The 24,980-nt window shown below is 40.2% G+C and overlaps 1 protein-coding gene across 4 annotated transcripts in view; it reads left to right on the forward strand.

Annotated features, from left to right (window-relative positions):
- Nucleotides 1–24,980, forward strand: part of RBM27 (RNA binding motif protein 27) — a 96,425-nt gene that overhangs the window by 1,705 nt on the left and 69,740 nt on the right. For all 4 annotated transcript variants that reach the window (XM_053566897.1, XM_053566900.1, XM_053566899.1 and 1 more), the window contains exons 2-3: nt 14,550–14,668; nt 20,578–20,702. In XM_053566897.1, the coding sequence (XP_053422872.1) occupies nt 14,550–14,668; nt 20,578–20,702 (244 nt within the window). The remainder of the gene's footprint in view (nt 1–14,549; nt 14,669–20,577; nt 20,703–24,980) is intronic.

A 24,980-nucleotide genomic window follows, 5' to 3' on the forward strand; every position in this document is an offset into this window, starting at 1 on the left:
CCTTGTTTAATTAACTTTTGTTTTTTTGCTACTTTAGTTTCTTGAGTGGGAAGATCACCAAGGCAGAGAGTCATCTGTAGTCCATTGTGTCAGCTTTGCAAAGGCAAGATGTGTAAGGGAAACAGAATTAAAGGAGTTTTGATGTCTGAAGTGGGATTTGCATTCTGAGGATGAGAGGTGTGTCAGTTCAGCACAGGTGTAAATGAATGAATGGATAAATGTATATAAGTGCTTCTGAGTTTAAGACTAGTGGTGGTCTAGTTAAAGTGAAAATGGACACACAAATTTTGTATAAGAATGTGGGTCTCTTCCTTTAAAACATTAAAAAAATGAATTAGCCTCTTGAACGTGCTTTCCCCCCCCCCCACAATAAAAAGTTTGAGGGTACAAAGATGGAAATGGGGCAGCACCTGTGGCTCAGTGGGTAGGGCGTCGGCCCCATATACCAAGGGTGGCAGGTTCAAACCCGGCCAAACTGCAAAAAAAGAAAGAAAGAAAGAAAGAAGGCTGGGCGTTGTGGTGGGCACCTGTAGTCCCAGCTACTCAGGAGGCTGAGGCAAGAGAATCACCTAAGCCTAGGAGTTAGAGGTTGCTGTGAGCTGTGTGACCCCACAGCACTCTACCAAGTGCAATAAAGTGAGACTCTTTGTCTCTTAAAACAACAACAACAACAACAAAAAAATAAAACAGAAAACAAAGATGGAAATGGATTGTGGTAAAGGTGGGAAGTAAGATTTAGTGAAATTGACTATATATGGAAAAGGCTGACAAAAGAAAAAGGTACATATGTTTAAAAATTTCTTTCTTTTTTTTTTTTTTTTGTAGAGACAGAGTCTCACTTTATGGCCCTCAGTAGAGTGCTGTTGCCTCACACAGCTCACAGCAACCTCCAACTCCTGGGCCCAAGCGATTCTCTTGCCTCAGCCTCCCGAGTAGCTGGGACTACAGGCGCCCGCCACAACGCCCGGCTATTTTTTGGTTGCAGTTTGGCCGGGGCCGGGTTTGAACCCACCACCCTCGGTATATGGGGCCCGCGCCTTACCGACTGAGCCACAGGCGCCGCCCAAAAATTTCTTTATTTTTGTTATTTAAGATTAAAAAGAAAAACTTACCCCTTTTTTTTGTACACCTGCTATTCTTGTTGCCATTTTTTTCCCCTACTATTTTCCATATAATCCCTGATTTTGTGTGTTGGTAGAGATCCATTTGAAAGTATTAAACATGTATTTTATGTCTTGGGTAGACGATAATAACTTTTGACATTACACTTACTTGCTTGTTTTTTCTTTTTTTTAACTCACTAAAATATGTTCCCTGGGTAGTGTTTTTTTTTTTTTCCTAAAAAGTTAGTTTGGGCCCCAGCGCCTGTGGCTTAAGCGGCTAAGGCTCCAAGCCACATACATCTGAGCTATTTGGTTAGAATCCAGCCTGGGCCCGCCAAACAACAATGACAGCTGCAACCAAAAAATAGCTGGGCATTATGGCGGGCGCCTGTAGGCCCAGCTACTTGGGAGGCTGAGGCAGGAGAATAGCTTAAGCCCAGGAGTTGTAGGTTGCTGTGAGCTGTGATGCCACTGCATTCTACCCAGGGCGATAACTTGAAAAAAAAGAAAAAAAAAAGTTAGTTTGGGTAGGAGCTTCATTATGGTAAGGCTGTGCTAGGTTTTTTTTTTTTTTTTGTAGAGGCAGAGTCTCACTTTATGGCCCTTGGTAGAGTACTGTGACGTCCAACTCCTGGGCTTAGGCGATTCTCTTGCCTCACCCTCCTGAGTAGCTGGGAATATAGGTGCCAGCCACAACACCTTGCCTATTTTTTTGTTGTAGTTTGGCCAGGGCTGGATGTGAACCCGCCACCCGCCACCCTTGGTATATGGGGTAGGCGCCCTACTCACTGAGCCACAGGCGCCACCCATGTGCTAGGTTTTTTGTTTGTTTGTTTGCTTTTTATTTTGCTAAGTGTTAATTATCCTGTAACTTTCAAAAGTAAAAATTATTCAAAATGATTACTTATTTAGTTTCTCCATTTGAGTACACATGCTTCTAATTTTTTTGTTATTCATTTAGAGTTAAATAAGGCCTACAGTCACTAGATTTTAACAATGTAGGTAGCTTTCCTAGAGCTAACAAAGTAAAAATATTTATTTTTAGCTCATGTAAGTAATGTTTTTTGGATGGAACTGTTAATAATTAATGCAAATGCAGATATTATATATTCTCATGTTTAGTGTGTTATTGTGGGAGACTATTTGTTGTTTGTTTGGATACCCTAAAATGTAATAAATGATATGCTAAAGTGGGTTGTGTTTGTAAATTTACTTTTTTGCATATTCCAGATTCAAGAAAATTTTCATAGCAGATTGGCATGTTGCTACAACATAGCATTTCAGAGCAGTTGTTAGGCTTTGAGATAATCTAGTTGCAATGGCTAGGTTGGAATCAAACTATGGCTGTGCACATGAATTTCTGTTGCTTTTTCTTATTTAGCTTAATTTACAGTTAATTAAATTTATAAAAGCTTTCAATTTTGGGGATTTTTAAGATGCTGTATTTGTTACTAGTGAAAGAAAGGCATAGCAGGAGATATTTCTAAACCAGTCTAGTTTATATTTGATTATTCTCCGTAGATAAGTTAGGAATGTCATGGGCTGTTAGAGCTTATCTAGTACCTTCCATTCCTTTTGCAGATGTGGAACATATCTATTACTTTTATTCAAAGAAACACAGAAGGAGAGAGCCTTGGAAATGACTGTTTAGCTGAGTAGAAAAAAAAAAACCCATTACCACCATTTTTGTTGGCACTGCAGTAAAAAGGAGGGGAATCAATATGTTGGTCAAGAAATGTACGTCTCTTTCTCTACAGCTGCTCATCTTTCTCTACTTTTCAAAATATCCTAAACATGCTAGTTGTAGAGACTGTAGAGATTAGGCACATGGGTAGCGCCTGTGACTCTGAGTAGGGCGCCAGCCCCATATACCAAGGGTGGTGGGTTCGAACCTGGCCTCGGTCAAACTGTAACAAAAAAAATAGCTGGGTGTTGTGGTGGATGCCTGTAGTCCCTGCTACTCGGGAGGCAAGAGAATCGCCTAAGTCCAAGAGCTGGAGGTTGCTGTGAGCTGTGACGCTATGGCACTCTACTGAGGGCGACAAAAGAGACTCTGTCTCTTAAAAAAAAAGGAGATTAGGCACAATTTGGAGATATCATGTCAGAATTGACTGCTCGTTTTAAGTATGTGTACCCTTTAAAAGTAAGGTTCTAAATAGATCCAGGGGAGAAATGAATAACTTGAAAAATTTCTCCAAGTTTAGGAATAGTTCAAGCAGTATTCTTCAATAACCTGTATTTCTACCCAAGCATGTTATATTTAACCGAATATTTTATTTATATTACACATGTTAATTATGTATAAATGTGTATAATTCACAGTTTATCTTTTTTTTATTAAATCATAGCTGTGTACATTAATACAATCATGGGGCACCATACGCTGGTTTTATATACAATTTGACATATTTTCATCACACTGGTTAACATAGCCTTCCTGGCATTTTCTTAGTTATTGTTTTAAGACATTTATATTCTACATTTAGTAAGTTTCACATGTACCCTTGGAAGATGCACCATAGATGTGGTCCCACCAATTACCCTCCCTCCACTCATCCTCCCCCCTCCCTTTCCCGATTCACTGTTTATCTTGATGTATATTTTTAAAAAAGTAATGGGGTTTGGGCCGGGACAGTAATCCTTGCACTCTGGGAGGTTGAGGTGGGGGGATTGCTTGAGCTCCCAGTTCAAGACCAACCTGAGCAAGAGCAAGACCCGCCCATGTCTAAAAATAGCCCGGCGTTGTGGTGGTCACCTATAGTCTCAGCTACCCAGAGGCTGAGGCAAGAGCCTTGCTTGAGCCCAAGAGTTTGAGGTTACTGTGAGCTATAATGCCATGGCACTCGACCAAGGAGCGACAAAGTGAGACTCTGTTTCAAAAAAAGAAAAAGTCATAGGGTCTGTAAACTCTGTGGACAGTTGCATCTGTCTGTCCGTTTTAGAAGGGCATCATGTAAATCAGGGCATTTGGTTTCTAGTTCTGTATTTGTTTCTGATTACTTCTGTGACTTTGGAGAAATTGTCTAGCCTTTCTCTTTTAAACAGAGCTAGATTATATTAGCCTTTTACCTACCATACAAATATGGTATGAGTATTAGTGATGCAGACTGTACAAAGTACTTGGCGTATGTCACAGTCATTCTATATGTATAAGTGAAATGTTACGGGTTTTGGAATATGAAAATAAATTTAACTCTGTGAAAGTATTTTTCTTATTACTGTTAAGCACCACTGCCATTTACAAAATAGTCTAGTGCAGGACAGATGCAAAATCTCATAACAGGTCCTCAAAGTAGGAACAGGAATTGTGAGTGAAAGTTATAAACTTTTATGTGCAGTTTTTTCTGCAACTTCTAGCCATATCAGGTCCTTTCAAGTATACCAGGAGATTGAATGTGTAGTCATCTTGGAGTGTATGACAGCAAGAGCAGTGGTATGGTTCACATACTAAGATTATTTTCTTGGTTCATATTTATGACTTTGTTGGTCATGGCAGGTATACTTTGATTGAACTCTAGAGTTTACATGTTAGCATAGGTAGGCAGTTCTTACCAAGCTGAAGAACTTTGGCTAGTAATTTCTATAGTTGCCCAAATAGGAGAGAAATTATCATCTAGCATTGTTAGACTTGACTCCTGATAAACAAACTACTACAGTTAAGTATTTTGGAGGCATGTTCTTTTTTTTTTTTTTGCAGTTTTTGGCCAGGGCTGGGTTTGAACCCTCCACCTCTGGCATATGGGACCGGGGCCCTACTCCTTTGAGCCACAGGCGCCGCCCCTGGAGGCATGTTCTTAAGATTAAGAAGTACTGAGTATTTTCTAAAGTGGCTTCAGTGAATTAGTATGCTTCTGAAATGCTGTGGGACTTGTTTAAAGAAACCATTCACTATTTCATAGAAAAGAACTTATTTTGGTAAGAACACTTATTGGCAAGTTTTAGTCTACTAAGTTAAGAACATATTTGTTCTGTGTCCTTTGGTCTGCTTCCTAAATATGTCTGACTTCATTCTTCCTGGCCCAACAGCCAGAAGCTAGAAGCCAGAGTTAATTTTATAGCCTTACGTTTCTTACCGCTGTCTTACATGCTGTTAACTATATCATTAGTCCCTTTCTGTCCTGTTTGTTAGTTTGTACCATAATTATTTGTTTTCATATCCATCTTTTAGCCACATGACTTCAAGGCAAGGTCTGTCTTACTCAAAGTAATTCCATTACCAACCAAGAAGCTTGGCACTTAATAAATGCTCAGTAAATGTTTAAATGAATAGACATCTTCATATGTAGATGAGTTGACAATTAGAAAATTATTTTTTTGTTTGCTTTAAAAAGCCAGGTCTTGGTCTGTTGTTGAGGTTGGAGTGCCGTGGCATGATCATAGCTCACTGCAGGTTAGAACTCCTGGGCTGAAGCTATCCTTCCATCTCAGCCTCCCTAGTAGCAGGACTATAGTCATGGCCACATTACCCATCTAATTTATTTATTTATTTATTCATTTATTTATTTGCAGTTTTTGTCCAGGGCTGGGTTTGAACCCACGACCTCTGGAATATGGGGCCAGTGCCCTACTCCCTTGAGCTACAGGTGCCACCCCATCTTATTTATTTATTTATTTATTTATTGAGACAGAGTCTAACTGTGTTGCCATTGGTATAGGGTCATGGCATCACAGGTCACAACAACCTCAAACTCTTGGGCTTAAGTGATTCTCTTGCTTCAGCCTCCTGAGTAGCTGGGACTACAGGTACCCTCCACAATGTCCGGCTATTTTTGTTGCAGTTGTTGTTGTTTATGTGGCCTTGGCTGGGATTGAACCCACCACCCTTGGTGTATGTGGCTGGCGCCATAACCACTGTGCTATGGGTGCCAAGCCTGCCCATCTAATTTTTTAATTTTTTTGTAGAGACAGAGTCTTCCTATGTTGCCCAGATGGTCTCAAACTTCTCGCCTCCAAACCATCCTCCCACCTGAGTCCCCCAAGTACTCGGACCACAGATGTGAGCTGTTGTTCATGACCAGAATTTTTTTTTTTTCGAGACAGAGCCTCAAGCTGTCACCCTGGGTAGAGTGCTGTGGCATCCCAGCTCACAACAACCTCCAACTCCTGGGCTCAAGAGATTCTGTTGCCTCGGCCTCCCAAGTAGCTGGGACTACAGGCGCCTGCCACAATGCCTGGCTATTTTTTTTTGTTTGTTTGTTTGGTTGCAGCCCTCCTTGTTTGGTGGGCCTGGGCTGGATTCTAACCCTCCAGCTCAGGTGTATGTGGCTGGCGTCTTATCCTCTTGAGCCACAGGCGCCGAGCCAATGACCAGAATTTTTAATAGTCTCAGTTTGTGTGTGTATTAAAGTTAGTGGCTATAAATTGACAGACATATGTGTATATTTTTTCCTTAAATAAATCTAGGTGTACTCTTCCACATCATAATAATTCATGAAAACCTTTAATTATTTGAGGGGAAGATGAAAGTACTGTTGTCTGAATGTTGATGTCTCTGAAAATTCGTATGTTTGAACTTAATCCACAGTGTGATAGTATTAAGAGATGGGGCCTTAGCTGGATGTGCCTGTCATCTCAGCTGTTTGGGAGGCTGAAGCAGTAGGATTGCTTGAGGCCATGAGTCTGAGACTAGCCTGGGCAACATAGGAAGACCCTGCCTCTAAAAATAAAAATTAAAAAAAAATTAGATGGGGCCGTGCCTGTGGCTCAAGGAGTAGGGCGCCGGTCCCATATGGTCCCATATGCCGGAGGTGGCGGGTTTGAACCTAGCCCCAGCCAAAAATCAAAAAAAAAAAAAAAAAAAAAATTAGATGGGTATGGTGGCACATACCTGTTGGTCTAGCTACTGAGGAGTTTGAGGTGGGAGGATCACCTGAGCCTAGGAGTTATAGTATGATATGATTGTGCCACTGCCCTCCAGGCTGGGCAACAGAGTAAGACCCTGTCTTTAAAAAAAAAAAAAAGAAAGAAAGAAAAGAAAAAAAGGGGTGGGGGCCTTTAGGAGGTGATAGACTGAATAGGCAGAGCTCTTACGAGTGGGATTAGTGCCTGTATAAAAGAGACTAGAGAGAGTCCTGCTTGTTGCCATATGAGGACACAGAAGGTGACATCTGTGGGGAGTGGGCCCTCATTGGACACTGAATTTGCCAGCACCCTAATCTTGGACTTCCCAGCCTCTAGAATTTTGAGCAATAAATTTTTATTTACAAATTACCCATTCTGTGGTATTTTCTTATCATAGCTTAAATGGAGTAAGACAGAAAGCTGTTGTTTGACAAGAGGTGGAAGTACCAATGTTTGTATGGTTTTTTTTTCTTTCTTTTTTTTTAGAGAGAGTCTCACTTTATTGCTCTTGGTAGAGTGCTGTGGCGTCACAGCTCAGACCAACCTCCAACTGCTGGGTTTAAGCAATTCCCTTTCCTCAGCCTTCTGAGTAACTGGGACTACAGGCGCTTGCCAGAATGCCTGGCTATTTTTTTGTTGTTGCAAGTTTGGTCGGGGCCAGGTTTGAACCTGTCACCCTCAGTATAAGGGGCCAGCGCCCTATCCACTGAGCTACAGGCGCCGCCCCCTGTTTGTATGTTTTTAATATGTATTAACAAGTTCTAAATTGGCGGTTCTCAACCTGTGGGTTGCGACCCGTTTGTAGCAATGAAATTACATCCTGCATATCAGATATTTACATTACGATTCATAACAGTAGCAAAATTACAGTTATGAAGTAGCAACGAAAATAATTTTTTTTGGGGGGTCACCACAACAAGAGGAACTGTTTTAAAGGGTCATGGCATTAGGAGGCATTAGGAAGGTTGAGAACCACTGTTCTAAAGGCTGCATTTTTACTTACATTTTCCAGTACTGTTTTATCAAGGGAATAATCAGAACATATATCTCAGAGTCAGGCTTTGTTTTTAATTTACTTCCATTCTCTTAAAATAAAAATAAAGGTATTTTGTGTTACATTTATTGCATTACAGAAAATATAGAAACAAAAAAAAATTACTTATGGATATTTATTTTGTTTTTTTTCCTGTGCATAAACTTTTATAAAATTATAATCTAATTCTGTAAAATTTTGTTTCTTGATTTCATTGATATTATATCAAAAACATTTTTCATGCTTATGTATTGTTTTTGTAACCATCACCTTGTGTTTTGTTACTCTGTTGCCCTCAGCAACCTCAAACTCTTGAGCTTAAGTGGTCTTACGTTAGCCTCCTGAGTAGCTGGGACTACAGGTGCCCACCACAATGCCCTCCTAATTAATTAATTAATTAATTAATTTGTAGGGATGGCGTCTTGCTCTTGCTCGGGCTGGTCTTGAACTCCTGAGCTCAATCAGTTCACCTGCCTTGGCCTCCCAAAGGGCTAGCATTACAGGCGTGAGCCACCTCGTTCAGCCTGTAACAGTCACTTTGGATGCCTAATGTTTCACAAACATCCAACAGTAAGAGTGGTTATCTTGATTCTATTTTTTTGTTAACAGTAATGCTGTTTTTATTTAATAAGTATGTATATGTATTTGCCTCTGTAGGTGCCAAGAGTATTTTCTATTGTTTCCTTAGACTAGGTTCCCTTAAATGTAACTACTGGATTCAAAGAATGTGGACATTTTTAATCGTGGTTGATACATACTAGGATTAGATTTTTTTTTTTTTTTTTTTGTGACTCAGCACATTATTTGTCTCACCTCTGAAACAAAGGTTACACTCTAAGAACTTAAAATAGGGCGGCGCCTGTGGCTCAGTCGGTAGGGCGCCGGCCCCATATACCGAGGGTGGCTGGTTCAAACCCGGCCCCGGCTGAACTGCAAACCAAAAAATAGCTGGGCGTTGTGGCGGGCGCCTGTAGTCCCAGCTACTTGGGAGGCTGAGGCAAGAGAATCGCTTAAGCCCAGGAGCTGGAGGTTGCTGTGAGCTGTGTGATGCCATGGCACTCTACCGAGGGTGATAAAGTGAGATTCTGTCTCTACAAAAAAAAAAGAACTTAAAATAGATCCATTTTCAAAAACAGGTACATTTTTCTTTTATCGTGAGACAGAGTTTCATTATGTCCTCCTTGGTAGAGTACTGTTAACATGACAGCTCACAGCAACCTCCAACTCTTGGGCTTAAGCGAATCTCTTGCCTCCGTCTCCCAAGTAGCTGGGACTACAGGTGCCCACCACAACGCCTGGCTGTTTTTTCTTGTTGTTGTCATTGTTGTTTAGCAGGCCTGAGCTAGGTTCGAATCCGCCGGCCTGGTGTATGTGGCCGGTGCCCTAAAACCACTGAGCTATGGGCGCCAGCCCAGGTACATTAAGGTCTAGGTAGTCTTGGCTTTTTTCCTAAAATGAATAGTCTATCGTGGGTTTTTAGTAGTGTTTCTTGGCCTGGGACCAAAGGTAGGACCTTTACCCTTTGATCTGGGGTTAAATGTATGTCTGAAATTTTCCATAAAGCTGATGTTCCATTTCAGCAGATGTGTAAAATAAGTGCAATAGAGATTTCATTAAAAGAGGGAAAAAAACAAATTTGAGGTTTTTACAGATAAAGACTTTTAGGGTAATATTTCTGTTTCCCTTAATAAAAATTCATTCTAATTGATTATTATTATTTTTTTTGAGACAGAGTCTCACTATGTCACCCTTGGTAGAGTTCGTGGTGTCATAGTTCTGTGGTGTCACAGATCACAGCAACCTCCAGCTCTTGGGCTCAAGTGATTCTCTTGCCTCAGCCTCCCAAGTAGCTGGGACTACAGGTGCCCAGTGCAACACCCGGCTATTTTTGTTGTTGTTGTTGTTGTTGTTCAGTAGGCCTGGGCTGGGTTCGAACCTGCCACCACCCCCCCCCCCCACCTGCCCGTATGTGGCCAGTGCCCTAAACACTGAGCTACAGGAGCCGAGCCTTTATTATTATTATTTTGGGACAGTCTCATTCTGTCTCTGTGAGGTTGGGTGCCGTGGTGTCATCATAACTCACAGCAACCTCAAGCTCCTGGGCTGAAGTGATCCTTTCACCTCAGCCTCCCAAGTAACTGGTACTACAGGTGCCAGCTACAGTGCCCAGCTATGATTTTATTTTTTAAATAACTTAAGAGATAATTGAAATATGTTCTTATGCACATAACATTATTATACAAGATATTGCTGTTAAGGAATCATATTTGTAACTTTGAGCTTTAGGAAATTTCTTTTGTTGATTCTTCGTTTTAACTAAAAGGAAGTTGAGATTTAGTTGAGATTTAGGATACATTAATTTTTCATGGAGATACACATTAGAAAAGCATATGTGTTATGAAATAGATTTTGTTTGTATGGGAATTGCAGCTGAGTTTTCACTTCTATAGCTGTTCTGTGTGTCTAGTCTTGAATGGATCACTTAATTTGTCTTTACAAATTTACAAATTTAGTTGACTCCATAGAATAGTAATTTAAGATGGGTATTACTGCCTTTTCTAATCTCTTATAATAGAAGCCCCTTTTTTTGTCTAGAAATGTGTATTTATATTACCTTGGATCCTAAATTTTTAAATTTCTTTTATTCTGAAATATGCTTATTCTTACATTTAAGCAGAATGGATTCTCCTGGGCCTTGTTAGAAATAAATAGTTAAAATGTTTTAAGTAAGAAGTGATGATTCTTGGGGAGAAGGGACGTGATCTTGTATTTGTCTTGAACTTTATCAAGGGTCTTGGTCATGCCCAAATTTTTGTGACATTCTGCAAGTCAGACTAGCTACTTAACTATATTACTATTGGTACTACAGTTACACTATGATATTTATTAGTTTTTAAAGCTTATCAGAGGGGGGCGGCTCCTGTGGCTCAAAGGAGTAGGGCGCCGGCCCCATATGCCGGAGGTGGTGAGTTCAAACCCAGCCCCGGCCAAAAACTGCAAAAATAAATAAATAAATAAAAAATTATCAGATGTCAGTGTGTTGAAAGAATAAGAAAGGTCTAGAAAATTACAGCACAACATTCCTGGATTAAGTTTCATCACTCAATTAGTGTGACATTATTTTAGACTGATGATTTTTTTCATAGTGCACTTTGTGAATCTATGTTAGGAGCTATTAAATTTAAATGGTCCTATTCTTTTGGCTGTAAACATGCTTTTGTATTTGGTGCAGAGTTCTATCGGTTATTAACAATCATTTGTTCCCTCACATTAAATATTTAGATTTTGTGATCATTGTTTTTTCCTGGCGTCTAGTCTTTTTCTACTCTTTTATCTTCCTATAACTATTCATCTTGATTTTTCTTTCTTTTCTTTTTTTTTTTTTTTTGCAATTTTTGGCCGGGGCCAGGTTTGAACCCGCCACCTCCAGTAAATGGGGCCATCATGCCACCCCTGTTCATCTTGATTTTTTTTTTTTTTTTTTTTTGAGACAGATCCTTAAGCTGTTGCCCTGGGTAGAGTGCTGTGGCATCACAGCTCACAGCAACCTTCAATTCCTGGGCTCAAGCGATTCTCCTGCCTCAGCCTCCCAAGTAGCTGGGACTCCAGGTGCCCACCACAATGCCCGGCTATTTTTTATAGTTGTTATTGTTGTTTGGCAGGCCTGGGCTGGATTCAAACCCGCCAGCTCCCATGTATGTGGCTGGCACCCTAGCCACTGAGCTACAGGTGCTGATCCAACATTGCTATTTTTTATACCATTCTTACTTATTTTTCTGAATCCTCCTCTTCTGTTAAAATAGCTTTATTCAGGATCTGAACTTTCTAAGTAAAGGTGGAAATGTGATTTTTCTCCCCTCTCCTTTGCATACAAATGTTGATTAAATATCTTCTAGTTCTCAGGGGTAAAACTAAATCTAGCGACACAACTCTATTTTAAGGTGTTTATATTACAGAATAGCCCAGAGAACATAGCATGTATAATATTTTTTAAAGACAGAAGTGCTACATGTCTACTATTCTTGTTTTAATTACAATTTTTACTTTTTAAATAAAAATTGTATATATTTAAGGTGTACAGTGTGATGTTTTGATATATGCATTGTGAAATAATTATTACAGTTAATTATCATACTCATTTCACATAGTTACCTTTTTTTGTGGTGAGAACACTTAAGATCTATTCTCTTAGTAAATTATACTATACAATATGTATATCCATTTTAGAAGTTAGCATTTGGGGTTAACTAAGGTGATCCGTTCATTATTTTTCAAAATGTAACTTATGCTTCTTAAGAAAAATCTTGACTTCCCTTTAAATTGCATATCTTTAATATATAACTCATCTTTGAACACTTGTACTTTCTCCCTAGTGCTTTGACCTTTGCTCAAAATTTTTTAATTAATTTTTTTTTTTTTTTTTTTTGAGATCGAGTCTCACTTTGTCACCCTTGGTAGAGTGCTATGGCGTCATAGCTCACAGCAACCTCCAACTCCTGGGCTCAAGTGATTCTCTTGCCTCAGCCTCCTGAGTAGCTGGGACTACAGGCGCCCTTCACAATGCCTGGCTATTTTTTTTTAGAGACAAGTTCTCGTTGTGGCTCAGTTTGGTCTCCAACGAGTGAGCTCAGGCAATCTGCCTGCCTCGGCCTCAACAATTTTTTAAATTAGATCTGAGTTTTGTAAAATTGACAGTCATTGAAATTTTCTCTCTTAGAATTTGGTGCATGAATGTTTAAACAGGTCAGCCTTTGCCATGGCAGTGTTAATATTGGCAATGAAAAAAACTTTTATTGAATTATGAACTTTAAAAATGAAAAATAGAAGAAAGTAAATTTCTGATGCTTGGTTTGTTTACTAAAAAAATTGTTAGAAATATGATTGACATCTTTGAGCTGAAACTTTTAACTTTCTTGTTGACAGGATTATAGAACACAATTAGTTAGATTTGTGGCCAGATGTGGCCTGTAATTCTAGCACGCTAGGAGGCCAAGGCAGGTGGATCCACTTGAGCTCATGAATTTGAGACCAGCCTGAGCAAGAGTGAGAACCTGTCTATACTAAAAATGAAAAAGTGAGGCCAGAGCATCACTTGAGCCCAAGAGTTTGAGGTTGCTGTGAGCTATGATGCCACTGCACTCTACCAAGGGCAACAAAGTTAGACTTCGTCTCAAAGAAAAAAAGAAAAAGATTAGATTTGAATAGAGTTTTATAGGGCTATAATTATTTTCCTTGCATAATGGTTTTTACTGTTATACTGAATTTTTGTTTTACCTCTATAACAACCCTGTAAAGCCATAAAGGATATGTTACTTAAATATGCATTGCTGGGGGAATCTAGAAAAAAATACGTGTAATACTACATATTCTAGATTTATCTTATGTATATAATAATTTTTTTAGTGTGTATATATGTATGTATATGTGTGCTTGGTAAATATCCAGACATATATCTATTTTTCATACACATGTGGCTGGATACTTTCTGTCTAGACAGCCTTCTCTCTCTGTATGTGTATATACATACCATGAAAACTTTTAGTTTCATGTGATACAGATAAAGCGTCTGACAGATTTCTATACTTTAGGAGTTGGCAATCCAAAGATCACATGCTACTCTGGGATAGGAAATGATTTTGAGCATCCACGTCAGGTTACTACTGACTAAAAAAAAAGTCAAGTAGGTCAAGTTTATCTCTGCCTCTGATTCATCCCTTCTCTTTTCTGTTTCTAATGCCTAAATTTTCTCATTCCTATACTGCTAAAGCATTTCCCAGTAATACTTATGGTGCCATCCTTTTTTTCGTTCTCCCTTTTTAAAATTCTTAAGATATTCTTATAAAAAGGGCGGTGCCCGTGCTCAGTGGTTAGGGCGCTGGCCACATGCTCTGGGGCTGGTGGGTTCGAATCCAGCCTGGGCCTGCTAAACAAAAAAATAGCCGGGCCTTGTGGTGGGCTCCTATAGTCCTAGTTACTAGGGAGGCTGAGGCAAGAGAATTGCTTGAGCCCAGGAGTTTGAGGTTGCTTTGAGCTCTGACTGCATGGCACTCTACCAAGGGTGACAAAGTGAGACTATGTCTCAATTAAAAAAAAAAAAAGATACTTATATTAAAAAGATTAGTGGTATTGATAGCCACTTTTAGTGCTGGTGCCTGAGATTGTGGGGAGAAGTGCCTTCAGAAGAGGAAAAAGCTATCCCACCCCCTGCTTTTTCCTTATTGGTCACATGGAACAGATGGTTCCTCAGGGACTATCAAGGTGCCAAACTGCAATTTAAGGGTCAGTTGCCTTTACCTTTATCATCGAGAGAGCAAATAAATGTAGACCTGGTCCAAGGCACTTGGTTTAATCAGAAACTCAAAAATAGACAAACTTGTTATTTTATAGAAATAAAAGGAAATCTCATTTTCAATATGAATATGCTGTTTATTATTTTAGTTGCCTGTGTTTGTAGTTACTTTTTAAAATAAAGTCTTCAACTTTGGTTTTCCAAAATAGGACTTAATTCATTTAATAATGCTGTTTGAAAGAAAATGTATTTTTAAATTTTTGTTTTCTTTTTGTCTAAATAGATGTGATGCTGACCCTTCAGCTTTAGCCAACTATGTTGTAGCACTGGTCAAGAAGGACAAACCTGAAAAAGAATTGAAAGCCTTTTGTGCTGATCAACTTGATGTCTTTTTACAAAAAGGTAATTATTATGGGCCTTCAACCAAGTATTTCAGTAAAGATTTCAAATTTAAAACTTCCTGAAAAGTCTTAAAGATAAAAACTTGATAGGAAAAATATTGAGGGTCCTTTGACTGCTTGTATATACCCACTCATGCTTAATTATTTATCATGTGTTTTGGCAGAACTGATTTTGCTGCTTTCCTATATTGAGGCAGCAGTGGCAACTCTGATGCTTTTTAGGTGATTAGATCATTGCAGCTTTTGTCAGAGCCTTGATGGTTGAGTTTAAGGATAATGAAACTAGTTATTCTTACTGTTCATTAAGACAATAAAACCATCTGTTTTTTCCTTTCTTGGCTGGGGCTTCTTGATATCCTAGAAGAGATGGGCATGGTCTTCTTTTCCTTATGCCTTTAACTTCGCATCTTTCTACCAAAGTTGTTTCCATGGTGAAGAGAACTTTCTTGAAGTTTTCCTTGTTGTTGCTCTGCCCTCATCTCCTACCAGTCACTTGCTTGTTTCCCTCTAGTCACTTTGACCACCTGTTGAATAAGGCATGTTTACAACTCAGGGCCTTTGAACTTGTTTTAGCCTTGCCTGAAATGTGGATTCTTCCCTCACTTTTTTTAAATGGTATCTTCTCAGAGCAGTTTCCCCTGAACACTGTATATGCAACATGTTATACCCCATGTCTCCATTCACTCTTTTTTCATTCCAACTCTGTTTTACTTTTTTCGTGGCACTATTACTCTCATCATGTATTTATTTGCCTATTTATCTTATCCCTCCCCACCCTTATCTGTCTTTTCTTTTGCTGAGAGTGGAAACATAGAAACTGCAGAGTTTGGCACATAGAAGATGTTCAGGAAATACTGTTGAATGTATGAACAGCAATGTGAATAATACTTATCAGTTAGTCTGGCTATTGGTGGCTGGATATGGTGGTTCATGCTTGTGATTCCAGTGCTATGGGAGTTTAGGAGTTTGCAAATCGCCTGGGAAACATAGCAAGACCCGGTAACATAGCAAGACCCAATCTCTACACAAAAAAAAATTAAAAAATTATCTGGTCATGATGTCACTCACCTGTGTTCCTAGCTGCTTGGAAGCTTGAGCTGGGAGGATTGCTTGTGTCTAGGAGATTCAGGTTACAGTGAACTATGATTGGGCAACTATACTTCAGCCTTGTAACACAGCAAGACCCTTTTTCTTAAAAAAAAAAAAAAAAAAACCCAAATAAATAAATAACGGAGCTATCAGTGATGAGATCACCAATAAATGTTTCTTCTGAGGACAAAAAGAGTAAATGTGGATTCTTAATCTAAAACCCAGGATTACATATTTTTTCATGCATTTTATGCCTTTCTTTGTAAACAAACCCAATAAGTAATGCTTATTCCCCAGTACAGATGAGTGTTTTCTCCTAAATGCATTAATTTAGGGCGGCGCCTGTGGCTCAAGGAGTAGGGCACTGGCCCCATATACCTTGGGTGGCGGGTTCAAACCCAGCCCTGGCCAAAAAAGAAAAGCTGCAAAAAAAAAAAAAAAAAAAAAAAGTATTAATTTACATTACTTAATTTACATTAAAGATGAGTCATATGAAATGTAGAGGCACAAAAAAAGAGCAAAGCGTAGTAAAGATATTTGATAAGAGGCAAATCTATGTGTAGCTATCTAAGTATTCCTCTTATAAAAAGCTATAAGGGTTTTTAGTAATTTTTTTAAATTACAAGGCAATATAAATGAGGAAGAGGTAATACATTTTAAAAAGGAGAAGAAAATAAACAGTCATAAATTAGCCACCCGAGATAAAAATCACTGTTAATCTGCTTACATGTATCTTTCTAAACTAAAACTGTCCAATAGAACTTTGCAATGATGTGGTCTGTGTCTACTTGCCAGTTTGGTAGACATTAGCCACATGTGGCTATTGAGCACTAAAATGTGGTTAATGTGGCTGAGTTTTTGTTTTTTTTTTCGAGACAGGGTCTCAAGCTGTTGCCCTGGGTAGAGTGCTGTGGTGTCACAGCTCACAGCAACCTTGAACTCTTGGGTTTCAGCAATTCTCTTGCCTCAGCCTCCCAAGTAGCTGGGACTATAGGCACCCGCCACAATGCCTGGCTATTTTTTTCTATTGTTGTTGCAGTTGTCATTGTTGTTTTTGCTGGCCCGGGCTGGGTTTGAACTCACCAGCCACGGTGTATGAAGGCAGACGCCCTATCCACTGAGCTACGGGCGCTGTCCCGTGGCTGAGATTTTTATTTATTTTTGTTTTGTTTTGTTTTGAGACACTCTCATTCTGTTGCCCTGGATAGAGTGTTCTGGAGTCATAGCTCACAGCAACCTCAAACTTCTGGGTTTGAGCAATCCTCTTGCCTCAGCCTCCTGAGTAGCTGGGACTACAGGTGCCCACCATAATGACCAGCTAATTGTTCTATTTTTAGTAGAGATAGGGTCTCCCTCTTGCTTAGGCTGGTCTCTAACTCCTGAGCTCCGGCAATCCACCCACCTCAACTTCCCATAGTGGTAACATTACACAGGCATGAGCCACTGTGCTTGGCTTTGGCTGAGATTTTTAAATTTAAATTGAATTAAATTTAATTTTAAACTCAAATTTAAAGAGCCACATGTAGCCAGTAGTTACCATATTGGACAGTATAACTGTATACTTGTGCTTGTATTTATATTACATGTTAAAGTAATATTAGGGGCTTGATGCCTGTAGCTCAGAGCCACATACACTGGAGCTGGCAAGTTCGAACCCAGCCCAGGCCTGCCAAAACAACAATGACAGCTACAACCAAAAAATAGCCAGGCGTTGTGGCAGGCCCCTGTCGTCCAGGTACTTTGAGGCTGAGGCAAGAGAATAGCTTAAGACCAAGAGTTTGAGGTTGCTGTGAGCTGTGATGCCACGGCACTCTACTGAGGACAACATAGTGAGACTCTGTCTTTAAAAAAAAGTATTAGGGTTAGGCATGGTGATTCATGCCTATTGTGCTAATACTTTGGGAGACTAAGGCAGGAGGATCACTTGAGAACAGGAGTTTAAGATCAGCCTGGGCAATATAGCAGGACCTGCTCTTATTTATTTTTTTGAGACAGAGCCTCAAGCTGTTGCCCTGGGTAGAGTGTTGTGGCGTCATAGCTCACAGCAACCTCAAACTCCTGGGCTCAAGTGAGTCTCCTGTCTCTGCCTCCCAAGTAGCTAGGACTACAGGTGTCCGCCACAATGCCCGGCTATTTTTTTTTTTTTTTTGGTTGCAGCCGTCATTGTTGTTTGGTGGGCCCGGGCTGGATTCGAAACTGCCAGCTCAGATGTATGTGGCTGGTGCCTTAGCTGCTTGAGCCACAGGCGCCGAGCCTGGTCTTATTTATTTTTATTTTTATTTTTAGTTTTTTTGAGACAGAGTCTTACTGTTGCCCTCTGTAGAGTGCTGTAGTGTCACATAGCTCACAGCAACATCAAACTTTTTGGGCTCCAGCAATCATCTTGCCTCAGCCTCCCAAGAAGCTGGAACTACAGGTGCCCACCATGATGCCTGGCTAGTTTTTCTATTTTTAGTAGTTATGGGATCAGGGTCTTGCTCTTGCTTGGGCTGGTCTAAGACCTGTCTTTTAAAAAAATGAAAATCAAGCTCTGTGCCTGTAGTACTGTGGTTGTGGCACTGGCCACATGCACCAAGGCTGGCGGGTTTGAAATCAGTCCTGGTCAGCTAAACGACAATGACAACTGCAACAAAAAATAGCTGGACATTGTGGCGGGTGCCTGTAGGCTCAGCTACTTGGGAGGCTGAGGCAAGAGAATCGGTTAAGCCCAAGAGTTTGAGGTTGCTATGAGCTGTGATGCCTACGGCACTCTTTTGAGGGCAACATCATGATACTCTGTCTCAAAAAAAAAAAAAGAAAGAAAGAAAATCAGATTAACTAAATGTGGTGGCACATGTCTGTTGTCCCACCTACTTGGGAGGCTGAGGAGGATTACTTGAGCCTAGGAGTTCAAGGCTCCAGTGAGCTGTGATTATGCAGGACACTCTATGTAGCCTGGGCAACACAGCAGACCCTCCCCCTTAAATAAAAAAAAAGGAAAGAAAGAAAAGCAGTAAATGAGCACACTCTTTTTTAAAATGTATTTTAAAAATTTAATAATGTATCTTGAATATTGTTTAATGTTGGATGTGTTAGATGTTTGTCTTTGCTCTTTTAAAAATTGGGCTGTATGTCTTTCAAATTACAAAATAATCTGTGAGGCTGGGCACGGTGGCTCACGCCTATAATCCTAGCACTCTGCGAGGCCGTGGCAGGTGGATTACCTGAGCTCAGAGGTTCAAGACCAGCCTGAGCAAGAGTGAGACAGTAGCCGGGCATTGTAGCAGGTGCCTGTGGTCCCAGCTACTTGGAAGGCAGAGGCAAGAAAATCATTTGAGCCCAAGAGTTAGAGATTGTTGTGAGCTGTGATGCCATGGTACTCTCTTGAGGGTGACAAAGTGAGACTCTGTCTCAATAAATAAATAAATAATCCATGTGATAATTTATTTTTAAAATAAGTATAAAAAGAAAGTCGGGGTGGTGCCTGTGGCTCAAAGGGGTAGGGCACCAGCCCCATATGCCAGAGGTGACGGGTTCAAACCCAGCCCTGGCCAAAAACCACAAAAAAAAAAAAAAAAAAAAAAGAAAGTCTTCTGATTAGAAAGGCTCTTGAAAGGGCCGATTAAGTTATTGTCTTAAGTAATAATGAGCAAGAGCTAACAGGTTTGTAATCATGAAATGCTTACTACACAAATTAGTAGTGTAAAGAAGTTTATAGGAAGATGTTTTTTCTGAAGAAAAGGTAATTTGAGAAATCAGAAAGATCTTTTATGTAGAAAGCATAATAATGGCAGTGTAAGTAGAGTCTGAATTGTGTTTTTTATATGCGCTTCAGCTGTTCCTTAGGTTAGGACTAATGAAAGTTATTTAAATTTGGTTTTAGTAAGACAATGTAAATATTTTGACATTTATACTTTAAGTAAATTCATCTGGTTCTCCCATTCAATTAGTATAAAAAGGTTTCAAAATAGAGCAGCCTTTGGGCGGCGCCTGTGGCTCAGTGAGTAGGGCGCTGGCCCCATATGCCGAGGGTGGCGGGTTCAAACCCAGCCCCAGCCAAACTGCAACAAAAAAATAGCCGGGTGCTGTGGCGGGCACCTGTAGTCCCAGCTACTTGGGAGGCTGAGGCAAGAGAATCGCTTAAGCCCAGGAGCTGGAGGTTGCTGTGAGCTGTGTGATGCCACGGCACTCTACCGAGGGCCATAAAGTGAGACTCTGTCTCTACAAAAAAAAAAAAAAAGAATAAAAAAAATAGAGCAGCCTTTAATGTAAAACAGAAAAAGTTACTTTCATGTAATTTTTGTGTTAATATATATTCAACTGATTTAAAAATATTTTTCAGTTAAATTGTTTGAGTCGGTAGTGCATTTAATCCAACAATATAAAGGTATGCCGTGAAAGTCTCTCTTACCTATTCCACATTTGCCCCTTTCTCACCTCTGATACACAGTTTTGTCAGTTTTTGTATCCTTTCAGATATAAACACATACAAATACTCATATCTTAGACATCTGGGATTATCAATGCTTGTTATAGCTGCTGTTTATTTTGTGGTATGATCGTTCCATAATTATTTGACTGGACTCTTATTCATGGAAATTTGAGTTTCTGATATTTTGCTATCACATATTCCAACAAGTAATCTTACATTCATATTATTTTGCAAGTATGTCAGAAGGATTTTAAAACCTGGAAAAAGGTTTCTCCTCCATAACACAGGTCTCTTTTTTGGTCCTACCAGCAGTATACAAAATGCCCTGTTTTCCTAAGCTTTTCTAATAGTATGTTGTTAAACATTTGTTTTCTTTTGTGTAGCAGTTAAATATTATTTCTTCTCCTTAGAAACTTCAGGTTTTGTGGACAAGCTATTTGAAAGTCTCTATACTAAGAACTACCTTCCACCTTTGGAACCAGTTAAGCCTGAGCCAAAACCATTGGTCCAAGAAAAAGAAGAAATTAAAGAAGAGGTAATGCAAAATTTTTCTTTTTGCTTTTAAGGGCTTCTTAGATTCTATCACCAGTATCCTTGGAGGTATGGTGATGATTCTTTATCAGGGTTTCTTAGTTTCTTGGACTTTAAGAGTTGGAAAAATTTCAGATAGCTTGTTTAGAAATCAAGAAATATTTTAGTGATACTGAAGAGTTCAGAGAAATCTTATCCAGTGACTTCTAGAAAAAGAAAAATTTGTTAAATCTAAACACTTGCCTGAATGTAGTGAAGCCTCAAGAGAAGTGTTCATGTTATATAGATAAACAATTTACTATTTTTTCTTCTTTTTTATAAAGAATATATTTTTCCCTTGGGCAGTGCCTTTGGCTCAGAGGGTAAGGTGCAGCCCCACATACCGAGGGTGGCTGGTTTGAACCCAGCCCCTGCCAAACTGCAACAAAAAATAGCCGGGTGTTGTGGCGAGCACCTATAGTACCAGCTTCTTGGGAGGTTGAGGTAAGAGAATTGCTTAAGCCCCAAGAGCTATAGGTTGCTGTGAGCTGTGATGTCACACCACTCTACCGAGGGTGATAAAGTAAGACTCTGTCTCAAAAAAAAAAAAGATTTTTTTTTTTTTTTTTTTAAATTTCAGATTAGTATAAGGGTACAGTTAGGTTACATTTTTTTGTGTTTATTAGGTAAAGTCCAAGTTGTAGTTGAGTCCTTCACCCAGGTGGTGTGCCATATACCCATCCCTACATTGTGCCCATTGGGAGCTTACCAAACTCCCTCGTTTCTCCATCCTACCCCACTTGAATTTAATTGTGTTTTTCTCTTGTGTAATGTGTGTAAGCCATTTACTCTGTCTTTTTTCTTTTTCTTTTTCTTTTTCTGAGACATAGTTTCTCTTTGTTGCCCTGGCTAGAGTACTGTGGCATCTTACCTCACAGCAACCTCTAACTCTGTGACAAGCAATCTCTTACCTCATCCTCCCAAGTAGCTGGGACTACAGGCACCCACCACAATGCCTGGCTATTTTTTGTTGCAGTTGTCATTGTTGTTTTAGCTGGCCAGGGCTGGGTTCAAACCCACCAGCCTTGGTGTATCTGACTGGCACCGTAACCACCGTGTGATGGGTGCTGAGCCTATAATTCCTTTTATATACAGAAAATATAGTATATGATGAGAATGTGGATTCTGTAATTAGGTTGCATGAGTTAAAATAGCAACCCTATTTAAAAGTTACGTAGGCTGGGGGCGGTGGCTCATGCCTATAATCCTAGCAATCTGGGAAGCCAAGGCAGGTAGATTGCCCCAGCTCAGGAGTTCAAGACTGGCCTGAGCAAGAGTGAGACCCAGTCTCCACTAAAGTAGAAAGAAAAAACCAAAAAACTAGCTGTGCATGGTAGCACATGAGTAGTCCCAGCCGCTGGAGAGGCTGAGGCAAGAGTATTATCACTTAAGTCCTAGTTTGAGGTTGCTGTGAGCCATGATAACTCCACAGCACTCTACCCAGGAAAACAGTAAGACTCTGTCTCAAAAAAAAAAAAAAAAAAAAAGAAAAGAAATTGCTTCTCTGTCTCACTTTCATGTCAGTAAAATGAGGATTATGTAGTACTTATTAAAGATTAAATAAGTTTTTTTTGGAGACAGTTTTACTTTGTTGCCCTCGGTAGAGTGCTGTAGCGTCATAGCTCACAGCAACCTCCAACTCTTGGGCTTAAGTGATTCTCTTGCCTCAACTTCCCGAGTAGCTGGGACTACAGGCTCCTGCCACAACACCTGGCTATTTTTTGTTGCAATTGTCATTGCTGTTTTAGCTGGCTGGGGCTGGGTTTGGACCCGCCTCCCTCAGTATATGGGCCGGCACCCTACCCACTGAGCCACAGGCACCGCTCTAAATAAGATTTTATATGCATATGTATATATAGTTCTAGTTCACTGCTTGACACATAAATATTGGTTATTATACAGAAAATACTTCCCAATATTTGTTTTTGACTTGCTTAGAGTTTTTTTTTTCTTTTTTTAGAGGCAGAGTTTCACTATGTTGCCCTCGGTAGAGTGCCATGGTGTCACAGCTCATAGCAACCTCCAACTCCTGGGCTTAGGCGATTCTCTTGCCTCAGCCTCCTGAGTAGCTGGGACCACAGGCGCCCACCACAATGCCCAGCTAGTTTTTGTTGCAGTTTGGCCGGGGCCGGGTTTGAACCTGGCACCCTACTCACTGAGCCACAGGCGCCGCTCTTGTTTGGAATTCTTTTTTTTTTTTTTTTTTTTTTGTAGAGACAGAGTCTCACTTTATGGCCCTTGGTAGAGTGCCGTGGCCTCACACAGCTCACAGCAACCTCCAACTCCTGGGCTTAAGCGATTCTCTTGCCTCAGCCTCCCAAGTAGCTGGGACTACAGGCGCCCGTTACAACGCCTGGCTATTTTTTGGTTGCAGTTTGGCCGGGGCCGGGTTTGAACCCGCCACCCTCCGTATATGCGGCCGGCGCCTTACCGACTGAGCCACAGGCGCCGCCCCTCTTGTTTGGAATTTTTTATCTGGAAATAATTTTACTCTTTTAAGTATTTTCTCTCTCTCTCTTGCTCTCTTTCTTGCTTTTTTTGAGACAGTTTCACTCAGTTGCCCTAGGGTTGAGTGCCATGGCGTCTTAGCTCACCGCAAACTCAAACTCTTGGGCTTAAGTGAGCCTCGTGTCTCAGTCTCCAAGTAGCTGAGGCTATAGGCACCTGCCACAATGCCCAGCTAGTTTTTCTATTTTGTAGAGAAGGGATCTTACTTTACTCCTGCTGATCTCTAACTCCTGAGCTCATGCAACCCACCTGCTTTGGCTCCCTAGAGTGCTAAGATTATAGGCATGAGCCACCATGCCCAGCCTTCTTTTCTTTTCTTTTTTTTTTTTTCTTCTCTTTTATTAAGTCACATACACATAGATCATGAATTTATTTTCTTGACTTTTTTTTTTTTTTTTTTTGTAGAGACAGAGATTCACTTTATTGCCCTCGGTAGAGTGCCGTGGCGTCACACAGCTCACAGCAACCTTCAGCTCCTGGGCTTAGGCAATTCTCCTGCCTCAGCCTCCCGAGTAGACTTTTTCTTTTCTTTTTTTTTTTTTGAGACAGAATCTTTTTCTTTTTTTACACAGAGCCTCAAGCTGTTGCCCTGGGTAGAATGCTGTGGCATCACAGCTCACAGCAACCTCCAGCTCCTGGGCTCAAGCCATTCTCCTGCCTCCACCTCCCGAGTAGCTGGGACTACAGGCGCCCGCCACAATGCCCGGCTATTTTTTTTTGTTGTTGCAGACGTCGTTGTTTGGCAGGCTTGGTCTGTATTCAAACTTGCCAGCTCAGGTGTATGTGGCTGGCGCCTTAGCTGCTTGAGCCACAGGCACCAAGCCTTGAGACAGAATCTTACTGTCACTTCAGCTAGAGTACAGTGCTGTTATTAAATTTCCATAAAAATTGCAACAAATAGTACCCAAGAATAGTATGACCTCTATTTAGATTTTTGAGATAGGGTCTCATTCTGTTGCCCAGGCTAGAGTGCAGTGGTGTGATGATAGTCAGTCCTAGGTTCAAGTGATTCTCTGGCCTCAGCCTCCCATGTTACTGGGAACACAGGCATGCACCATCATGCCCAGCTAATTTTTTAATTTTTTTGTAGAGACCGAGTCTCTCTATTGTCCAAGCTGGTTTCAAACTCCTAAACTCAAGTTATCTTCTCACCTTGGCCTCCCAAAGTGCTAGGATTTCAATTCTAAGTACACCTGGCCTGGATTTACTCATTGGAGATTTGCCTCATTTTCTCTTTTTACATATTCATACTCATAACTATTTTTTTCTGAATCATTTGATAGTAAATGACATACATCATTTCCTTTCACTCCTGAGTACTTCAGTGAGTATTTTGTAAGAATAAGGATTTTATTTTATTTTATTTATTTTTTTTTTTGAGACAGAGCCTCAAGCTGTCGCCCTGTGTAGAGTGCCGTTGCATCACAGCTCATAGCAACCTCCAACTCCTGGACTTTGGTTGCAGCCGTCATTGTTGTTTGGCAGGCCTGGGCTGGATTTGAACCCACCATCTCAGGTGTACGTGGCTGGCGCCTTAGCTGCTTAAGGCACAGGTGCCGAACCAGGATTTTGTTTTTTAGATAAGCATGATGCAGTTATCAATTTTAGTAATTTAACATCCGGGTAATACTTTATTGCCTGTATTCAGTTTAGTTAATTTACCCAATAGTGTCCCTTTTTCATAGCATGTTTTTTTTCTTCATTTTTACAATTCATTCTAAGGGTTACATATCAT

The sequence above is a fragment of the Nycticebus coucang genome, chromosome 17, assembly GCF_027406575.1.
Source record: "Nycticebus coucang isolate mNycCou1 chromosome 17, mNycCou1.pri, whole genome shotgun sequence".
Lineage (NCBI taxonomy): Eukaryota > Metazoa > Chordata > Mammalia > Primates > Lorisidae > Nycticebus > Nycticebus coucang.